The sequence below is a fragment of the Thamnophis elegans genome, chromosome 2 (assembly GCF_009769535.1).
Source record: "Thamnophis elegans isolate rThaEle1 chromosome 2, rThaEle1.pri, whole genome shotgun sequence".
In the NCBI taxonomy this organism is placed as follows: Eukaryota; Metazoa; Chordata; class Lepidosauria; order Squamata; family Colubridae; genus Thamnophis; species Thamnophis elegans.
Window position 1 is genome coordinate 73279548 of NC_045542.1, and position 17625 is coordinate 73297172.

Below are 17625 nucleotides of genomic sequence, written 5' to 3' on the forward strand. Positions count from 1 at the left end.
AAGTAAAACTGTCTTTTGCAATTGATGGATGCTGATTTTGTCAATGCCAGTTGTGTTCCAGTTGTTTGGGATTGCACTCAGGTCGCCTATCATTATTGATACTAACTTTGCTTTCTTTTATCCCAGCTGTCCTATTTCTGTTTATAGGTCTTCATATTTTATTATTTTCTTCAATTCTTCCTCTCCTTCCCTCTCTCTCTCTCTTGCGCTCTCTCTCTCTCTCTCTCTTATTTTTGCTCTCTTCAGCAAGGGTATTAAAGTGTCTATTATGTCCCAAAGGTGCTTTTCAAAAGGCAATTGGACTTTTTTGTTTTTCCTTGAAAACATTTCACTTCTCATCCAAGAAGCTTCTTCAATTCTGACTGAATGGTGGGGAATGGAAGGATTTATATTTGCAGTCATCTGGTTATTAGCACTTCGAAGATTGGTTGTTAGCTCTCTGAGAGTTTTTGAGGCCACTTGGTGGTTTATCTGGGTTATCAGAGTGCAAATGGGTGTGGAATCTTCTTGTGGCTCATGAAAGGACTACATTGTAGACAGGAGATAGGTGGCATTGCATCCCCCTCCCACTCTGTTGAGAGAGGACTGCTCAATTTTGACAGGGATGGCCAATTTTACTCTTTTTTTCAAAGCAATATCAATAAATAGTTATCCAGACGTTTTTGTCTTGCTTATCAACAGCTAATAAGTCTGGGCTTCTTCATTTTCTATTACGTGGTCTGGTTCTTGCTTATGGTCAAATGATAGTGTCTTGAAAATATTCCAATGCATCCATTGTTGCTACTTTGTCATGACATTGTCTGTAGTCACCCTGTGATTTTCTTGGAGCAGTTAATTAGGTGTTTCTTCAGCTTCTTTGCAGAGGTGGCACTTTCTGTCTTTTGCTGTCTTCTCAATTCTGGCTTTGTATGAATTTGTTTGAAAGGCTTCATCTTGTGCAACCAGAATTATCTCCTCTATCTCTTTCTTCAATTTTCCTGTTCTTAGCTGTTGCTAGATCTTATTGTTATCTGCTTTGTCTGCTATTTTATATGTGCTGGCCATGTAATACTTTGTCTTGCCATGTCTCTTTTCTATTATTCATTTGGTTTTTCTCTATAAGCCACTTTGGTCTCTCCAGTATTCAGTAAGTCTTCATAGTATACTTGTCTTAATGCATCTTCTTCACTGTTCTTTAGATATTCTTCCAATGCCCTTTATTAATTGTTCAACTGTCTGATTTATTTGTAACATTCAATATCCTCTTATAGGGACACAGTGGTTCAGCGGCTAAGACGCTGAGATTGTTGATCAAAAGATCTGCAGTTCAGCGGTTCGAATCCCTAGTGCCGCGTAATGGAATGAACTCCTGTTTCTTGTCCCAGCTTCTGTCAACCTAGAAGTTTGAAAGCATGTAAAAATGCAAGTAGAAAAATAGGAACCACCTTTGGTGGGAAGGTAACAGTGTTCCGTGCACATTTGGCATTTAGTTATGCCATCCACATGACCACAGAGACGTCTTCAGACAGCGCTGGCTCTTCAGCTTTGAAATGAATATGGGCACTGCTCCCTAGAGTCAGGAACAACTAGCACATATATGCAAAGGGGGAGAACTAATACCCTATTATTTTCCCTGGTAAATAAAGCCTATCAGTATAGTTCTGTGGATGAAGGGCATGGTGAGGATGACAATTTATGGTTCAATATACTCAGTTTTCAAAAGCCAACTTGAAAAAAAGCCAAAACTAAAATTGTGGCATCTTTGCTGCAGTCTAAAGTGGCACTGAGAACTTCAGAATGCTGATAGCTTTTCTTAAGACCTTGTCTAGTGGCTCCTCCTTCTCATTTCTAAGCAGTCAATTATCTGAACAAGCAAGAAAAGAGAAGGTTGTCTTGTAAAGAAGGCCATGTGTTCAACACAGAAAATTTATGTTGCTTCTTCACCAACTCTTTCAGTGCATCCTTATCTAAATGCATGAATTAGGGATGATATTGAATGACTCTTGGCCCTCCTGAACTCTGTTTTCGTTGGCAGAGGCATTTCAGACTGGCCTTTTGCTGTTTCCAGGGCGGCCCTGTGGGCCATATCTAAGCACCCTGCAGGTCAGATCCAGTCCCCGAGCCTTGAGTTTGACACCCCTGCATTATAACTTTGAACTGTCACTAAGTGAATGGTTGTAAGTCAAGAACTACTTGTATAATCTTAGGTTAATACATAAAACTTATTCATTCAAAAAAGCTCTGTTCTATTCGTTTAAAAAAATGGGAATAGTTTGGAATTATGTAAGCACAAGGAAGACATTTACTGATAAAGATTTAAATATTTGTTTTAATTTGGCCTCCTAAATTCATTCATAGGAATTCAATGTTCAAACAGACTGAATCTCTTCCTTTTTTAATAAGAATTAGATTCGTAGTATCAAATGACGTGGCAGAACTTAGCTGCAAGTTTCCACTTGTTCAAAAACATCAAGGCGCCAAAACCACTTCCTTTGTCAGTTGTTTGGATGTCATCACGCTGAAGCCCTTTCTTAAGGTACCATCAGCAAAGAAAGAATGTTATTCAATTAAGGAAAAATTGCTAAATACTGAATATTAAGTTCTATACTGCTCTCTTCATGGCACAAGCAAAACCAATCCAGTGACTACAGAGTAGAATGTACATTTACTTCCACATACCTGCTTCATGAAATTGTTTTCTTTAAGAACAAAAATGAAAAAGAAATTGATAAAATAAAATGAGTGCAAATAAATTGGTTAAGAATGAGACAGACTCCAATGTTGATTGGCAGACTGAATTCTATGAATTAATACTATTGTCAACCCTGAAACAAAGCTGGCTGGGGCCATCTTTGAGGCTTCAGGGTTGCCATTAGATGGGAGGGGAAGGGAAATGGTTAACTGGGGTTTTGCAGTCAAAACAAAAAGTTTTCCTGTGGGAACCAAGGTCATTCCAACAGGTAGCTGGGAGGGAAGAAGCAAAGAAACCAAGCAGCTGTCCAGAACTTCTATTGGACAAAGACTGATGATTTGGGAAAAGGAGAAAGCCTTCTCTTTTAACTGGGTGAAAACTGCAGGAACTTTTAGAATTGATTCTCACCAGGTATGGCAATACCTGGCAATGATGTATCCAATACATTTGTTCTAGAAATCTACCTGCGTAAGAGTTTTGCTTTCTATGGGTGCATTATTTGGAACATGGACAACTATGCAGTTATCTAGGTGTCAGTATTCTCCCCCTGGTGCCTTCCAACTATGTTAACCAGCTGATTGGAAAAAATCTGTGATATATTTTCTGAAGCTGTAATGTGATCCATTCATTTAAGCATGTTCTCTTTATTTATTTTTAAGTGAGTTTACAAATGAAGTATTTATGGCTGCCTATTTAAAGGCACATTTTATTATTAAAGCATTACCAAGGGGCTTCCCTTCTGCATGTGATGGAATGTAATGAACCTCTGAAGAAGCTTCTTGGATAAGAAGAGAAATGTCTTCCAAAAAAACACAAAAACCCAGAAAGTCCAGTTGCCTCTTGAAAAAGCAACTTTGGGATAATACAATGTTTAGATGGCAGCAAAGAAAGGCAGATAATTAATTCTTGGCTGGCTGACTTATGGTTGTCTGGATGTTTGCAGCCCAGATTTGATAGCCCTAGTAAAAGAGAAATAGAAACTATACACTAGAGACTGCCCTATGCAGTCACTCCAATTGAAACTATAAACCACTGTGCTGCTGATTTTCAGTGGTATGATTTTTCATTCTAATTTGCCCCATAAGACTTTTGTGCCCATTCTGGTAGTGGTGTACTAGAATGGTAGTTGATAGTGTCATCTTTGTGGCTCTTGAAATTTCATTTAAAATAAATGTATCATCTCCTTCCTGCAATAATATATTAAAGGTAAAGGTTCCCCTTGCACATATGTTCTAGTCGTTCCCCACTTTAGGGGGCAGTGCTCATCTTCTTCTAAAAGCCGAAGAGCCAGTGCTGTCCAAAGAGGTCTCTGTGGTCATGTGGCTGGCATGACTAAACGCCGAAGGCTCACATAATATAATATGTAACATAAATATAACTCAAACAGCCCCTAAACAATAGGCTTTTAGGGTGTTATTGACCTTATAATTGATTGTGTGCTGGCATAGGAAAGGCTTTTAATTAATTCATTCAGTTTGATTAATGCTACTGATTAGTAGCAAGCAGGCTGTCTTTTCCCCCTCTAACAGTTAATTTTCTTTTCTTTTTTTAAAGAAACAAAAAAGAAAGATATAGGATGGTTTAAAAAAAATGGAAGATGATGTTATCTGGAAAAAGATATGTAATATTATGAATAACTCAAGGCAACAGTGAAATAAAAGCCTCCTTTAAATACATGCTGATCATTGAACATTTAGTATTTTAATGTAAAAACAGTGAATGTTATTTGCATCGTGCTGTAGGAAACAGCTTGATGCAGTATGGCTGTAAATACGTTTTGGTTGGGAAGCTGATCAACAATGAGAGTCAAATCTGAGAACAAAATGTATTAACTTAATTGTTGTTACAAGGTAATTATTGTCATTGTCTTGGCTATGTCTTGAAACCGCTTTCTATGCACATTGGCTAGCATGCTGGAAAGAATGCCAAGACAAATTTTGAATGAAAGACGAAAATTTGGAACAATCATTTAATATGTGCTTAGGATTCAAGTGTTTGGATTCCTTTGGAGAATGCAGCACAAATACATTTCTTTCAGACCAGAAGCCCAATTTACACTTGGTAACGAATCTATTTCTTGTTTTTGCCCTTGGCTGGTTTAATAGAACTGGTGAAAGAATTGTTTCACAAGTGGTACAGTTATGCCCCAAACATAGTATATCATCTAAATTGTTTTGTACTAGATGAAAACACTTTTGTTAATGAAAGTTGGAGTCCTGAATTCTCACAACACATTTTTCATCATGTAAGTGCAGATTTTATTCCCTAAATAGCACAAGAGTGCCTAAACATAAAGCTCTCCAATTATATCATTCGGAGCACCAATACTTTTGTATTTGTATGTTACACTTAGCATGCATATTTCTTATGTTCAGGGCAGCTTCCCAAACTGCAGTACAACCAAATAATCTTGGCTTGTGAATTATTTTTTTTCATGCAGCTTTGGTTCCTTTTGATATGGAGTTGACTGAAAATCAAAGCGACTTTCAAATCATTTTATCTGTCATTGGACTGTTTCGTTCCATACACTGGGATTTCATACCAGTGTCACAAGGTTCAGAGCACTCTTTTTCTCTCTGCTCTGTGGCATTAAACTAAGGTCAGGAAAAAGGGATTTCCCCCCTTCCATGGGAAGTTGAGAGATGTTATGCCAAATCCAAAATCATTCCATCATTCACCAAAATTCAAGGCATATTCATTTCTCTCATCAGGACGCAAGAGTTTTTTCTTCTTTTTTCAGAGGGTGAAAACGGTGGTAGAGGCTTTGGTGATTTATCCTGCAGAGCTTCAGAGAATCTGGCTAGTTGTGATAATACCCTGTTTCCCTAAAAATAAGACCTCCCGGGATAATAAGCCCAATTGGGCTTTTGAGTGAATGTGCTAAAATAAGCCCTCCCCCAAAAACGAGCCCTCCCTGAAAATATTGCAACACAGCAGCAGCCATGAGGTGACCACGCTCGCCACCTCCTGCACCTCAAAAATAATAAGACGCTCCCCCCAAAAAAATAAGGCCAAGCAATTATTTTGGGGGTCAAAAGAAAATAAGAAAAATAAGTCTTGTTTTGGGGGGAAACATGGTAAAAGCTCCAGAGGCAAACTTTTTGTTGTTTTTAAGAGATGGTCAAAGGTTTACTCATTGACCTCTTCAAGCATTAGAGGGAATGGTTGCTAAAAGTTATAGAACTTCTGCTCACTTTGAGGGCATGATCTTGGAAAATCCTTAGCAGCAAATGCCAGGTGCAGTTTGTCTACTTCTGCCTGGAGTAATTAGCTAACACTAATCACAATTCTCAGTTGGATAAAAGCAACTAAAGGGTTTGGGAAGAGAATTGAGATCTTGCAAACTCTTTGTTACAATTAATTCAGAGAAGAGTGCAAGAAAGCCTATGGCTTATTCAAGCTCTTTCTCATAATATTACACTGAATGCTGCATCTGAACATAATCCATTTAAAAGATAAAGTTGTTTAATGACATTGTGTTCTTTTTTTTTACAGCAATATACAATTTTAAAGCTACCCAAGTGCCCCAGATATCACTACAGATTGGGGATGTGGTTCATATATTGGAAGACCATGAAGGTAAAAATATACAGTACTTTTCATATTGTTACATCTTTGCTTCATTAACTTGAGTTTGGGGCTGTATATAAGATGACTTATGACTTTTTCTCCTCTTCTAATTGTTAAGTACTGTATATGTGAGGTGAATTAACATAGTCTTACTATTCTTTAAGCTAAAAGAGTGGTGTGACTCTTTGAGTGTAGAGTATAAGTAAAGCTAATTTATATGAGGACTCTTTAATGGAGATTAATAACAAATATACTGTATATGTCACTCTCAAAGGATTTTGAGTAGGGTGAACTCTATTCTGGTGAAGTCCGGCTAATATACCAAAGTCTATGGTGAAGAATATAACTTACAGGTAATCTTTGACTTATGACCAATCATTTAGCAACTGTTCAAAATTAAGATGGTGTTGAACCAATAGGCTTACAACTTGTCCCTGAAGTTACAACCATTGCAGGAATCCTATGGTCAAATGATAAAAATGTGGGTGCTTGGCAGCCTGCACACAATCAAACTTGCAGTCCTGCTGTAACTCTCCCTACCTACCTAGATCCCCCCATCTCTGCCACTGCTCCAGCTTACTGGTGTAAGTAAAACCCAGAGAGAATCAGTGTACAATAAGTGGAATAATTGATTGTGTGGTTGTATCATGATTGGTAGATTGGTCCTGATTGGTGCTGGCTGTGTGTCTGTTGTTGTTTCGTGTTGTAACGGCCTGGGTGGTGGTGGGGGGCTAGTTTGTTGACTAGGGCTGGTAGGTGGGACAACAAGAGAATAATTATGGAAGCTATCGAAATAGAGAAAGACCCCCACAACATGAATAAACCTGACGATACCTCCCACCTACCAGGCATCTGGAAACCAGCCCTAGTCAACAAAGGAGCTCCACCCACTACCCAGGCTGTTACAACATGAAACAAGAATAGACACACAGCCAGCACCAATCAGCACCAATCTACCAATCACGATACAACCACACCACCAATCATTCCACTTACTGAAACAAAGCCAGCACTCCACACACCCCCACCAAGTTTTATAGAATGACGGGAGCTCCAACCACGCTTTAAGCCCAAAACCCAGCCTGAAGATGGCGAGTGAGGCCTCGCCAAAACGTTGCCAAGACAATCTCAATCTTACATAGGAAAAGACCCAAATACAACAAGACCAGCATACATATACATATACATATACATATACATATACATATACATATACATATACATATACATATACATATACATATACATATACATATACATCATATACATATACATATACATACGCCTGCATACATACATACATACATACATACATACATACATACATACATACATATATATATATATATATATGATAATAGATAGATAGATAGATAGATAGATAGATAGATAGATAGATAGATAGATAGATAGATAGAATAAAGTGACTTATCTATTTTTTACCAGAAGAGGTCTCTCTTGATCTACAACATTGATGTAATGTTTTCTAAATCATTAGAAAATTAAATTCTTACAAACGTTTAGATACCATAATAAGTACAAAATAACAGTCCATAGGCAACATTACTATATCTTCATCATTACCTGTATGTCTCCCTATCCCTTGCCTGTATGTACTGTATGTGATATAGGCTGGATAAGAGCACTGATTATGCAAAAATACCATTGTCTCATCTCCTACAGAAATTATTTAAACCTGTTTTAATTTAATATTCCTTTCCTATCTTATGCAAAATCTTGCCCGGCTTCAACAATGGCAGAAGTCTCTTTAGTTTCTTGCTTTTCATGATTTTGTTTCTATTGTGATAAATGTGCATATGAGCCTCAGGGTCAAAATTAGGAAAATACGAAGAACGTATGCCGAGAACCGGTTTGAATGGGCTGAAGGCTGCAATTATCCTCAGCTATACTACAACTTCTTAACTTATGATTTTAGTATTAATACTTGAACAATTTGAGATAACAATTATTAATGCTCCTCATTGTAACCATACAGCCACAGAGCAACTGTGCACACTCAAGTAGACTTAAGAGCTTTTATTTTAATCAGAGAAAAAGCAAAAAATATAAACTAGAAGAAAAATAACATTTTTATTTTAATCCCTTATCTCAGATGAGATTAGTTCACTATCAGTGACATGTGGTGAGGTTTATGGCTGGTGAGGCAGCATTCTTTTTACACTTGTGGACTTCAACTCCCAGAATTCCACAGCCAGGCATACTCAATTCCGATTTAAAGCGACAGCATTTGTTTTTCTACTTTGCTAAATAAGTTTCCTTCTTGCTTTTTCTTTTTCTTCTCCCTTCCCCTCTTTCCTCCCTCTCTCCCTCCCTCCCCCCTCTCTCAAACACACACACACACACACACACACACACACACACACAAAGTTGCACCAGGATTCAGAAAATTTAGGTTTTCCTCCTCTCCCCATGTTAGCAATACCACTAGCAGCATTTTGGCTGGCAGATGTAAGTAGAAGTGGAAATTCATTCTACTGAAAACATTGTTTTTGCTTACGATTGGATAATTAAAATTTCAGAAGACTCAAAGACATAGTATTAGAGTGTTACATAGTGCATAAACTAAAGAACTGTATCAATATGCTCCCTTCCCCCTCTCTCAAACACACACACACACACACACACATTGCACCAGGAGGATGAAGTTTGAATTCCTCCCCCTCCCTCTGATCCACACGTACCTTTTCCAGCTGTTTCAGAGAGGATTTCAACTCTGCTCTTGCCTGCCATCATGAAAAGAAAAAAAATGTAAAAGGAAAAAGGCAAGAGCTGAGGTCAGGCTGAGCTAGTTGCTGCCAGAGTCACCGTGTGGATGACTCTGCTTAACTGTTTAAAAAAGCCTCTAAAAAAACGCCCTCTACAGGAGGCAGGAGAACGATGTGCCTCATCTACATCAGGAATTTTTCGGCTTTTAACCCTTGCTTAGTTCTGCTCAAGTGATCATAAAGTCAGACTAGATGAGGCACCTCGTTCTCCTGCCACCTCCTGTAGAGGGCACTTTTTTAGAGGCTTTTTTAAACAGTTAAGCACTAAGCAGAGTCATCCATGGTGACTCTGGCAGCAACTAGCTCAGCCTGACCTTAGCTCTTGCCTTTTTCCTTTTACATTTTTTTTCTTTTCATGATGACAGTGATGAGGCTCTGCCTCCCCTGCCTCCCCTGACTGCACGCCTGTGTTCTCTATTATACATGAAACTTATCAATGCATATCAAGTGTGTTATTTTTGGCTAGGGACATCAAGAAACTATGGCAGAAGCTTTAGAAATTTCATAGTTTGAAAATGTTTAGAAAGTTTTCTTTCCCTTCTTCCTGTGAAACTGAACAGTGGGAATTCAAGTTATCTATAAATAAAGATGCTTGCAGCAGATAGGTGAACAATGGAATTGACATTCATGAAATGCAGCCACCACTGCAGACTTAAATTTCTTTGGAAGGTAAGAAGAGTCATGGAAGCCAGGGCTATCAGTAACTAGTGAGGAAGATATTGATGGATCAGGACATCAAATATTAGCAATACCATGTTTCTCATTACTAGTAGAGGAGAGAGAGAATGAATTACTGTCTTCAAACTTCCCATCGGTGCTTCTGCTAGGCATCTGGCTGTCCATGTAGGTTGGGGAAAAGAAAATATGCAGAATTGCATAGCTATTTATTTGATTCAACTTTGAGGTTCTTCTGACCATTTTATGTGTCAAGAAATCACATATCAGCTTTCTGCAACTAGACACTGTCCAGATATACTGCTTTGTAACTCCCAGAATTTCAAGAATATAGGAATCTCTGGAAGCTCCATGAAACATTTTCCAGTATTTTTGAATTATAACTCTCCATGAAATTCCATAGGTTTGGAACAAGTACAATTTAGTGTCCATATACTTGGAAAACATTGAAAAGGTTTTTCCTTGCTTTAAAAAAGCAAAAGCCAAACGAAATTAGCATGATTATTATTAGCATATGGTGTTGTTACATTAATCAGGAGACTACAGTGCTAATGCAGAATAGTAGTTTGACTCCCAATGACACATTTGCCCATAAGGATAAATGCAATAGTCCAGTTGAAGGATAACTGGGAAAGATGGCTTCCACAAACACAAATCTATGCTTATTATTAAATTCTTTTGAATACCATAGGTAATATCTAAACTTTATTTCTGGTTTTCAGCAACCCTGAAATCTGACATCCAATCTTGGAGAATTGCTACTCGTTTAAATTCAGAGTAATCATACAAGCCAGGTTTGGATGTAGATATAGATCATTGAAATCTTTCCCACTTTTCTGCAACTTTTCTAGGAAAGGAATGTTAGGGAAAATGTACAAGTTAAACCATTCATTTGATCCACAATGCAGTGCCATAGGCAATCATGGGTACATTTTGCCTTTTCCATGTTACATGTTTGTTCTGCGAGCTACACTGATTTCCAGTTTGTTTCTTGGTGCAATTCAAGGTCCTATTTATTACTAAGAAAGCTGTACATAGCATGGAGCCAGAGTATTTGAAGGACAGTTTTGATCCCATTGTATCTATACATCACATAGGCTGGACCAAAGGAACATTCTTCAGTTCATCTAATAGGGATTGCCATTGAGTACTCCCTGTGGTTCAGCTTACTGCTTTGGCCTGACTGCTGTTTTTTTTAACAGGCATCATGGTTACAGGAACAATCAAGCCATGCTATTGGTATATAGTTGCTTATGTAAGCCACTTTGTGTTGATCAGTTAATCAATTAGGAAGGGTGTATTTAATTTTTATTTAAAATATACATGCATTTATACTGTATACCTGTTAGATACCTAGAACTGGATTGGTGAGGTGAGTGGCTGAATCAAGGAAGGAAAGAATTTGCAACCATAGCAAGGAGGAATCATCAAATATTTTAATAGATAGACTAGCTTTTTTCTCAACTATATTGTGGGAATTGCTCTTTTCAATGACACTTAGTCCCACGGAATGCTTGTAAAATAATTGTTATATAGCAGAAACTGTGTTGAGAGGACATAGTCTAATACAATGATATGCTTCTGTTTTGAATTATAGATTGGTACAGGGGATTCTTGGTCAGACATAAAGAAACTGAGGTGAGTTTGTTCTGTTATTTACCATCATTGTTATTTTTTTTTCCCTGTAAATATGTTTTATTTTCATTTTCATTTTCATTTCATACAGTCACATATATACTGTGCATAACCGGGGCCATATAACATTGAGCAATAAACACAGCCATCCTTGTCAACAATACTCCCCAAAATACAAACCCAATATACCACTTCAACCCTCCATACACCCTTTCTTTCACCCCCCTCCAACTTTCCTTTCTCCCCTACAACATTCCTCTCTACCCTACTTCCCCTCCCCCTCTATCACTCCTCTCTCCCAATACACTCCCTCCCTTCCATCTCACCCTCCCTCCGATCCTCTCTCCCACCCTCTCTACCCCTCTTTCTACTTTCCTTCTGCTCCTCCCTTCGGTGTATTTCTACTATCTATCAATATATTCAGCTTCCTATTTTTACACTAGAATTAAAAAAGCAACAGTATACAAGTGCAATCATGTTACTTTAAAATCTAGCACATACAATATTTCCCTCCTCCCCCTCCCCCCTAGGACCCCCACCTCCCTTCCCCCCACCGACTTCCCAGAGCCCGTACATGGTATAGCTTTTTATCAAACACAGTCTAAAATATATTAAAACCAAGGAAATTAAAAAAAAAAGAAAAAAAGAAAAAAAGTCAGTAAAGTCTCTACGTTGAACTCAGCTTCTTGCCGTTACACAAACTTTAAGCAGTTTACATTATTCCTAATCTTAGTTGTTTGATTACCTGCAGGATTTCCCCAGAGGTTATTTGTTGGTTCAACTTTTGCCTGTACTCTTCTCTAACCAGGGGTATTATCTCTTTATCTAAGTATCTGTCTATATCTAAACCCTTAATTTTGTCCCCTTTGTACAATTCTGCAAAAAAGAATTCCCGGAATGCCTTTTAAATCTCCTCCTGTTGAAACACCTCCTTCCCTCTATAACACAATTTGGATACATTTCAAATTTTTCTTTTAATTTCCTCTTCCAATTCTTTTCGTTTTTGCCCTTGTTTATGTCTATGTATTTTGTTTATATTCATCAGTACTCCTCTCATATACGCTTTACTTGCATCCCCTACAAATTCCATGAATGTACCCTTATTCGTATTCAGAACAAAGTATTCAGATAGCAATTTTTTACAATCATTAATATACTTTTCATATCTAAATAAACTCTCATTCGACCTCCAAGACCTTCTTGCCTGCACTACCCTTCCCAATTCCGTCCAGACTGGGTTATGATCCGAAAGGACCCTCACCACAATCTTTGTCTTCTTCACCCTAGAAAATAAATCATTAGTGATTTGTATAAAACCAATCCTTGAAAGGGATTGATGTCCATCAGAAAAAAGGGTGAAGTCATATGCCTCTGCATTTCTTTCTCGCCAAACATTTCTCAATTCGAAGTTGTCCATCAAGTCTTTTTCCCTTCTAGAATTAGGTCTAATGCGATATATCTTCCAAAGGGATCTGCTTCAATTAGTTCAGCCTTAATGTCTTTTCTTAAGTATACAACTATACCATTTTTCTTTTCCGTAGCAGAGGTCACAAAATATTGACCAAGTTCGGGGTTGAACAAATATTTTTGATCAGTTGATTTGATATGAATTTCTTGCAGGCAAATTATATCGTTCTTGAACTGTTTGAGATAGTGAAATATTTTCTTTCTCTTCTGTAAAGAGTTCAGACCACAACTCCTTGGTCAATGGCCGGTGGTTATTGAGGTTGTTGCAATGTACCTTGTTTTCCCATTCGTCTGGTAGTCATACGGCTAGATCTTTGTTCCCTGACCCCTTGCCCTTCCGGAAGGAGGAAATGGTGCTTTTTATCTGGTAGTTGTGTGATTTGCTGTTTATCTTGTCCTTCTCGTGGTCTTTCTCCAGATCCAGATGATTCAGGGTGTCCCACCTTCAGGATCTTGTGATAGAAATCTCGGGCTTCCCATACAGAGTTGAGACGATATTTTTGCTTATCAAATGTAATTATAATACCAAATGGCACATCCCATCTATACTGTATCTGACAGTTTCTGAGTTCTTCCACTAGAAAAGCATAATTTCTCCTGGCTCTTAGCATTTGGGGTGGTATTTCTTTCAAGACAATCAAGTCCTGTCCGCCAATTTGAAGCCTGGTATTATAAGACTCTTGTAGTATCATGTTTCTGAACTCTCTTGTAGTAAAGTATATAATTACATCTCGGGGAAGTTGCTTCTGTTTTGCCACCCAAGAATTAGCGCGATAAATTTTTTCGATCTGCCAGTAAAAGTTGGACCCCGGTCTTTCCACCATTTTTTCAGCCTCTGAAAAAATCTGCTTCAAGTTCTCCTGTTTATCCTCGCGCAGCCCCCTGACTCTTAATGCAAGCTCCATCTGTGTGTACTGCATCATAACAATTTGTTTTTCAGCGTTTTCAACTCTTTGTTGCACCACTTCAGTTTTGGAAGTCACGTTAGTGTTGGCTTCTTCAAGAACCTCTAGCTTATCTTCCATTCCAGAAACATATTCTGTCAATACAGTTACAAGTCCCAGCATATCATCATTTGTTTTGGCAATCTTAGTATCAAGCTTATCATATAAGTCTGCTTTAAGTTTCTTTATCTCCTCTCTGAATTCTCTGAAAGTTTCAAAAAAAAGTTCTTTCGTTAGCAGATCTCCAGTAGGGGGCATAGAGGGTAGAAGCTGCGACTTTGTGCCAAGTGTGTGAGATGTACTCCTAAGAAGAGGTCTCCCCGGATTTAATTTTGATGCCATTATATCTTTTCTTCAAACAATTATTCAACAATTATTCAAACTCTACTGGCCCGCTGTGTAGCTTACGAGGAAAGAAAGTATTAAGTCCCCCCTTTATTTGTTCTTAGAGGTTTTTCAAAAGGTTTCAGAAAAGAGCATTGTAACAAACAGGTTTCAAAAAATTAGCATTGTAACGAAACAGTTCAGCATATTCATCTCTGTTTGGAATGTCTCTATATTAACAAGGAGTCTTTTAAAACTTTTAAAAGTTGATAAGAAAAAAGTCTTGTAAGCTCTTCAGAGAAATGAAACTAATTAGTAAGAGATTGCTGGCTGGCTGTTCCTTTGATCTTTTTTATCACTGTTCTTTGCCGGATAGTTAGGAATGTGGCACAATCGCCATTTTAGGAGCTTATTTTTTAAGAAAAAAAAACCCCGTGCACGAAGGAAGCTCTTGTAAAAAGAAGCTAGGATTTTTTTTTAAAAAAAAGGCAGATAAGGTTCTCAGGTACTCTGCTTGTATTAATCTCAAATAAATATATCAAAAGTTGTCCTAAGTGGGGGGATCCTTACTTTGCGCCGTAATAAATACAGCCGGGGTTTCTGGCACGGAGATGTGATACAGCCTTTGGCTGGCCCCCCCTTCCATTCACAGCAAAAAAAAAAAAGCTGCAAACTTCAAAGAAAAGCTCTTACCAGCTGGATCTCTCTCTCACTCTTCTTTGCCTGAAGAATGAGGTATCTACCAGGTATTTAGGCAGATAACGCCACCAGAAACCTGGGGGCAGCTCGTTAAGCTGCCGCCATCAGCAAGGTCCCACCCCGGAAGCCCATCATTGTTATTATTGAAGTATTAGTGTTGCAACTTTAAAGTGACCAGATTTTAAAATTGGTAAATTGGGACACCATTGATGGGGGGGGGGGAGAAAAAAATCAAAGGGGTGCCCAACATGTACCCAGCGTGCCCAGGTCCTTCTTCTTGCCTGGCCTCATCTTCACCCTCTGGCCACCCGAAGCCTTCCAGCCCGAGCACTAGCAGGAGTTGTGGGGCAGGCTGGCCAAGTGGCATCGCGCACGCAGCTTGCCTCGCCTTATGATGGAGGCTGCCCTGCTGCTGGTGCTGCTGCGCCTCTGCTCTGCCGCTGAAGATGCCATCGCCACCCCCTCGCCAGCTCTTCCCGCCTGAACGCTTGCTGCCCAGGAACTTTCCAGCCCACCCGGGGTGAGTTGGCCGCGGTGCAGCCGGTGGTGGGCAGGAAAGCTTCAGGCGGCTCCTGGGTGGCGGGTGTCTGGGCGGGAAGAACTGGCAGGGGTGGTGGTGGCATCTTCGCAGCGGAACAGAGGCGTAGCAGCACCAGCAGCAGGGCAGCCTTCATCGGAAGGCGAGGCGAGCTGCGTATGCGAGGCCGCTCGGCCAGCCCACCCCGTAACTCCTGTTAGTGCTCGGCAGCGTGCAGCCACCATGCAGCCTCCAGCCCCGCAGGCTGCCCTCCCGGCACACAGCCACCATCATCCTGCAATTCCTTGGCAGCGGCGGTGGCAGCGGCGGCAGCGAGACCTCCTCCTCCTCAGCCACTGCCATCTTGGCCCCCCTCCCTCTGAGCCCCCTCCCTCCAGCTTCTCTCAGGCCCTGCCCTGCTGTTCCTTCGCCCTCGCACAGCGGGTCCTAGCAGCACTGCCAATGCCCTTTTCGTCCACTCACCCATGAAAATCGGGACTTTTTAAAAGCGTCACGAGATGCGGGACAAATTGTGAAAAATCGTGGCTGTCTCGCCAAAAGCAGGATGTCTGGTTATGCAACTTGCTTTTTCCCCCTTTTGTACACAGGCAAAAATTAAGGATGTAATTATCTACTGTATAGAATAATTTTATATACTTACACTCTAAAACAAACCCCATTGATTTGATCCCATATAGGCATGTACAGGATTACAATCTTCATGTGTTTTGACTGGACAATGTTTAAATAAGCAATTGATTTATCTGACTTATTATTTTTAGCTTTCCTTCAGGGAGTTTATGTTTCTCAATATTAACAATATTTAATTCATTTTAACCAAGATCAACATTAATTTAGGAACTCTTTATGCCTTTCCCTGTCAAGCTATTAAGTCAGGATTTGAATGAAGTTCAGGTTGTTTAATTGACTCCTGATCACAAGAAATACATTGATTGGAAATATTATATGCTATACCTAAATACATGGTTCTCAAACTCAAACATGGCTTTTAGACATGGCTCTCAAATGACTAGGAAAGAATAAAGAAAGGCGAAGAACTTTACTTAAGCTAAATTACTCTGCATAACATCAACAATCTTTCTAAGATCAATTTTGGATATTACATATCAATGGAAGCTGAAAAGAGTAGACACTTCAGACCCACGTCCATTTACATTATAATATAGCAGGCTCTTTGACTTAGTAAAAGAGGTTCATTATAGAGTGTTATTTACTATCATTGGCAGACATACCTCTTGTCATATCCTTGATCTTTTCAAAAGGAAAAAATCAAAGAACACATTTGGGACGTATTGTATTGTATTGTTGACGAGGGACTTCTATATCAATTGGCCAGGCATAATCAAAGCTCAGTGGCAAAATAAGATAGGTGGCATGGGCAGTGCTCAGTGGGTAGTTCTCTTTTGTAAACCTGGAAAAGTATGGAATATTATAATAATAATTTCACTCAGCCTTGTAGTTCAATTACTAAAATATCATAGCTTCACCAAAGTTGGTTTCTAAATGCCTACTTGTATAGCGTTGACTTTTCAACTGTTCAAGGAAGATATATTTTGCGAAATATAACAGCTGTGTTTTCCCTTCAATTTCAACAGGGAATATTTCCAAAATCTTTTATCCACATCAAAGAAATTGCTGCTGAGAAGAAAAGGTATTATATATAACATATATTTTCTAGATACCTTATTTTGGAAAAATAATAATATCTTTTATTATTGGTATATTAGAAACACATCTCAAGAAGGAAGAACATATTGCAACCAAACTAAACCAAATGTCACTTTTTATTCCATCTGGTTAAGATCAATTCAATATACAATTTGGGATCAAATCCCAACAATCATGAACAGGAAATTGATACAAAGTAGTGAAAAAAGTTATATTTTATTTTAAAGTACTGGTCTGGTATATGAATAGCAATAGCACTTAGACTTATGCTGTATATTGCTTCACAGTGCTTTGCAGCCCTCTCTAAGCAGTTTACAGAGTCAGCATATTGCCCTCAACAATATGGGTCCTCATTTTACTGACCTCGGAAGGATGGAAGGCTGAGTCAACCTTGAGCCGATGAGAATCAAACTGTCAAACTGCAGGCAGCACATTTTTACCTAATATGATGGCTTGGTTCATGCAACTTGCTAAGATGTGAAAGAATTTGATCACTATTGTCTTACTCATTGTGGTTTTTAAAACACCTTTTATAGTTTAGATTTTTGTTTGAATGGAGCCTATGTTTGCAGAACAGTAAAGAATAGACAGTTGTTTATCCATTGTGACCATGTTTGGCAGAATGGTCCATCCTGACCATGTTTGGAA

At 38.8% G+C, this 17625-nt stretch overlaps 1 protein-coding gene across 1 annotated transcript in view; it reads left to right on the top strand.

Moving 5' to 3' along the window:
- Positions 1-17625, top strand: part of DOCK2 (dedicator of cytokinesis 2) — a 299490-nt gene that overhangs the window by 2053 nt on the left and 279812 nt on the right. The window contains exons 2-4 of the mRNA XM_032212175.1: positions 6167-6250; positions 11300-11340; positions 16905-16960. Of these exons, the coding sequence (XP_032068066.1) occupies positions 6167-6250; positions 11300-11340; positions 16905-16960 (181 nt within the window). The remainder of the gene's footprint in view (positions 1-6166; positions 6251-11299; positions 11341-16904; positions 16961-17625) is intronic.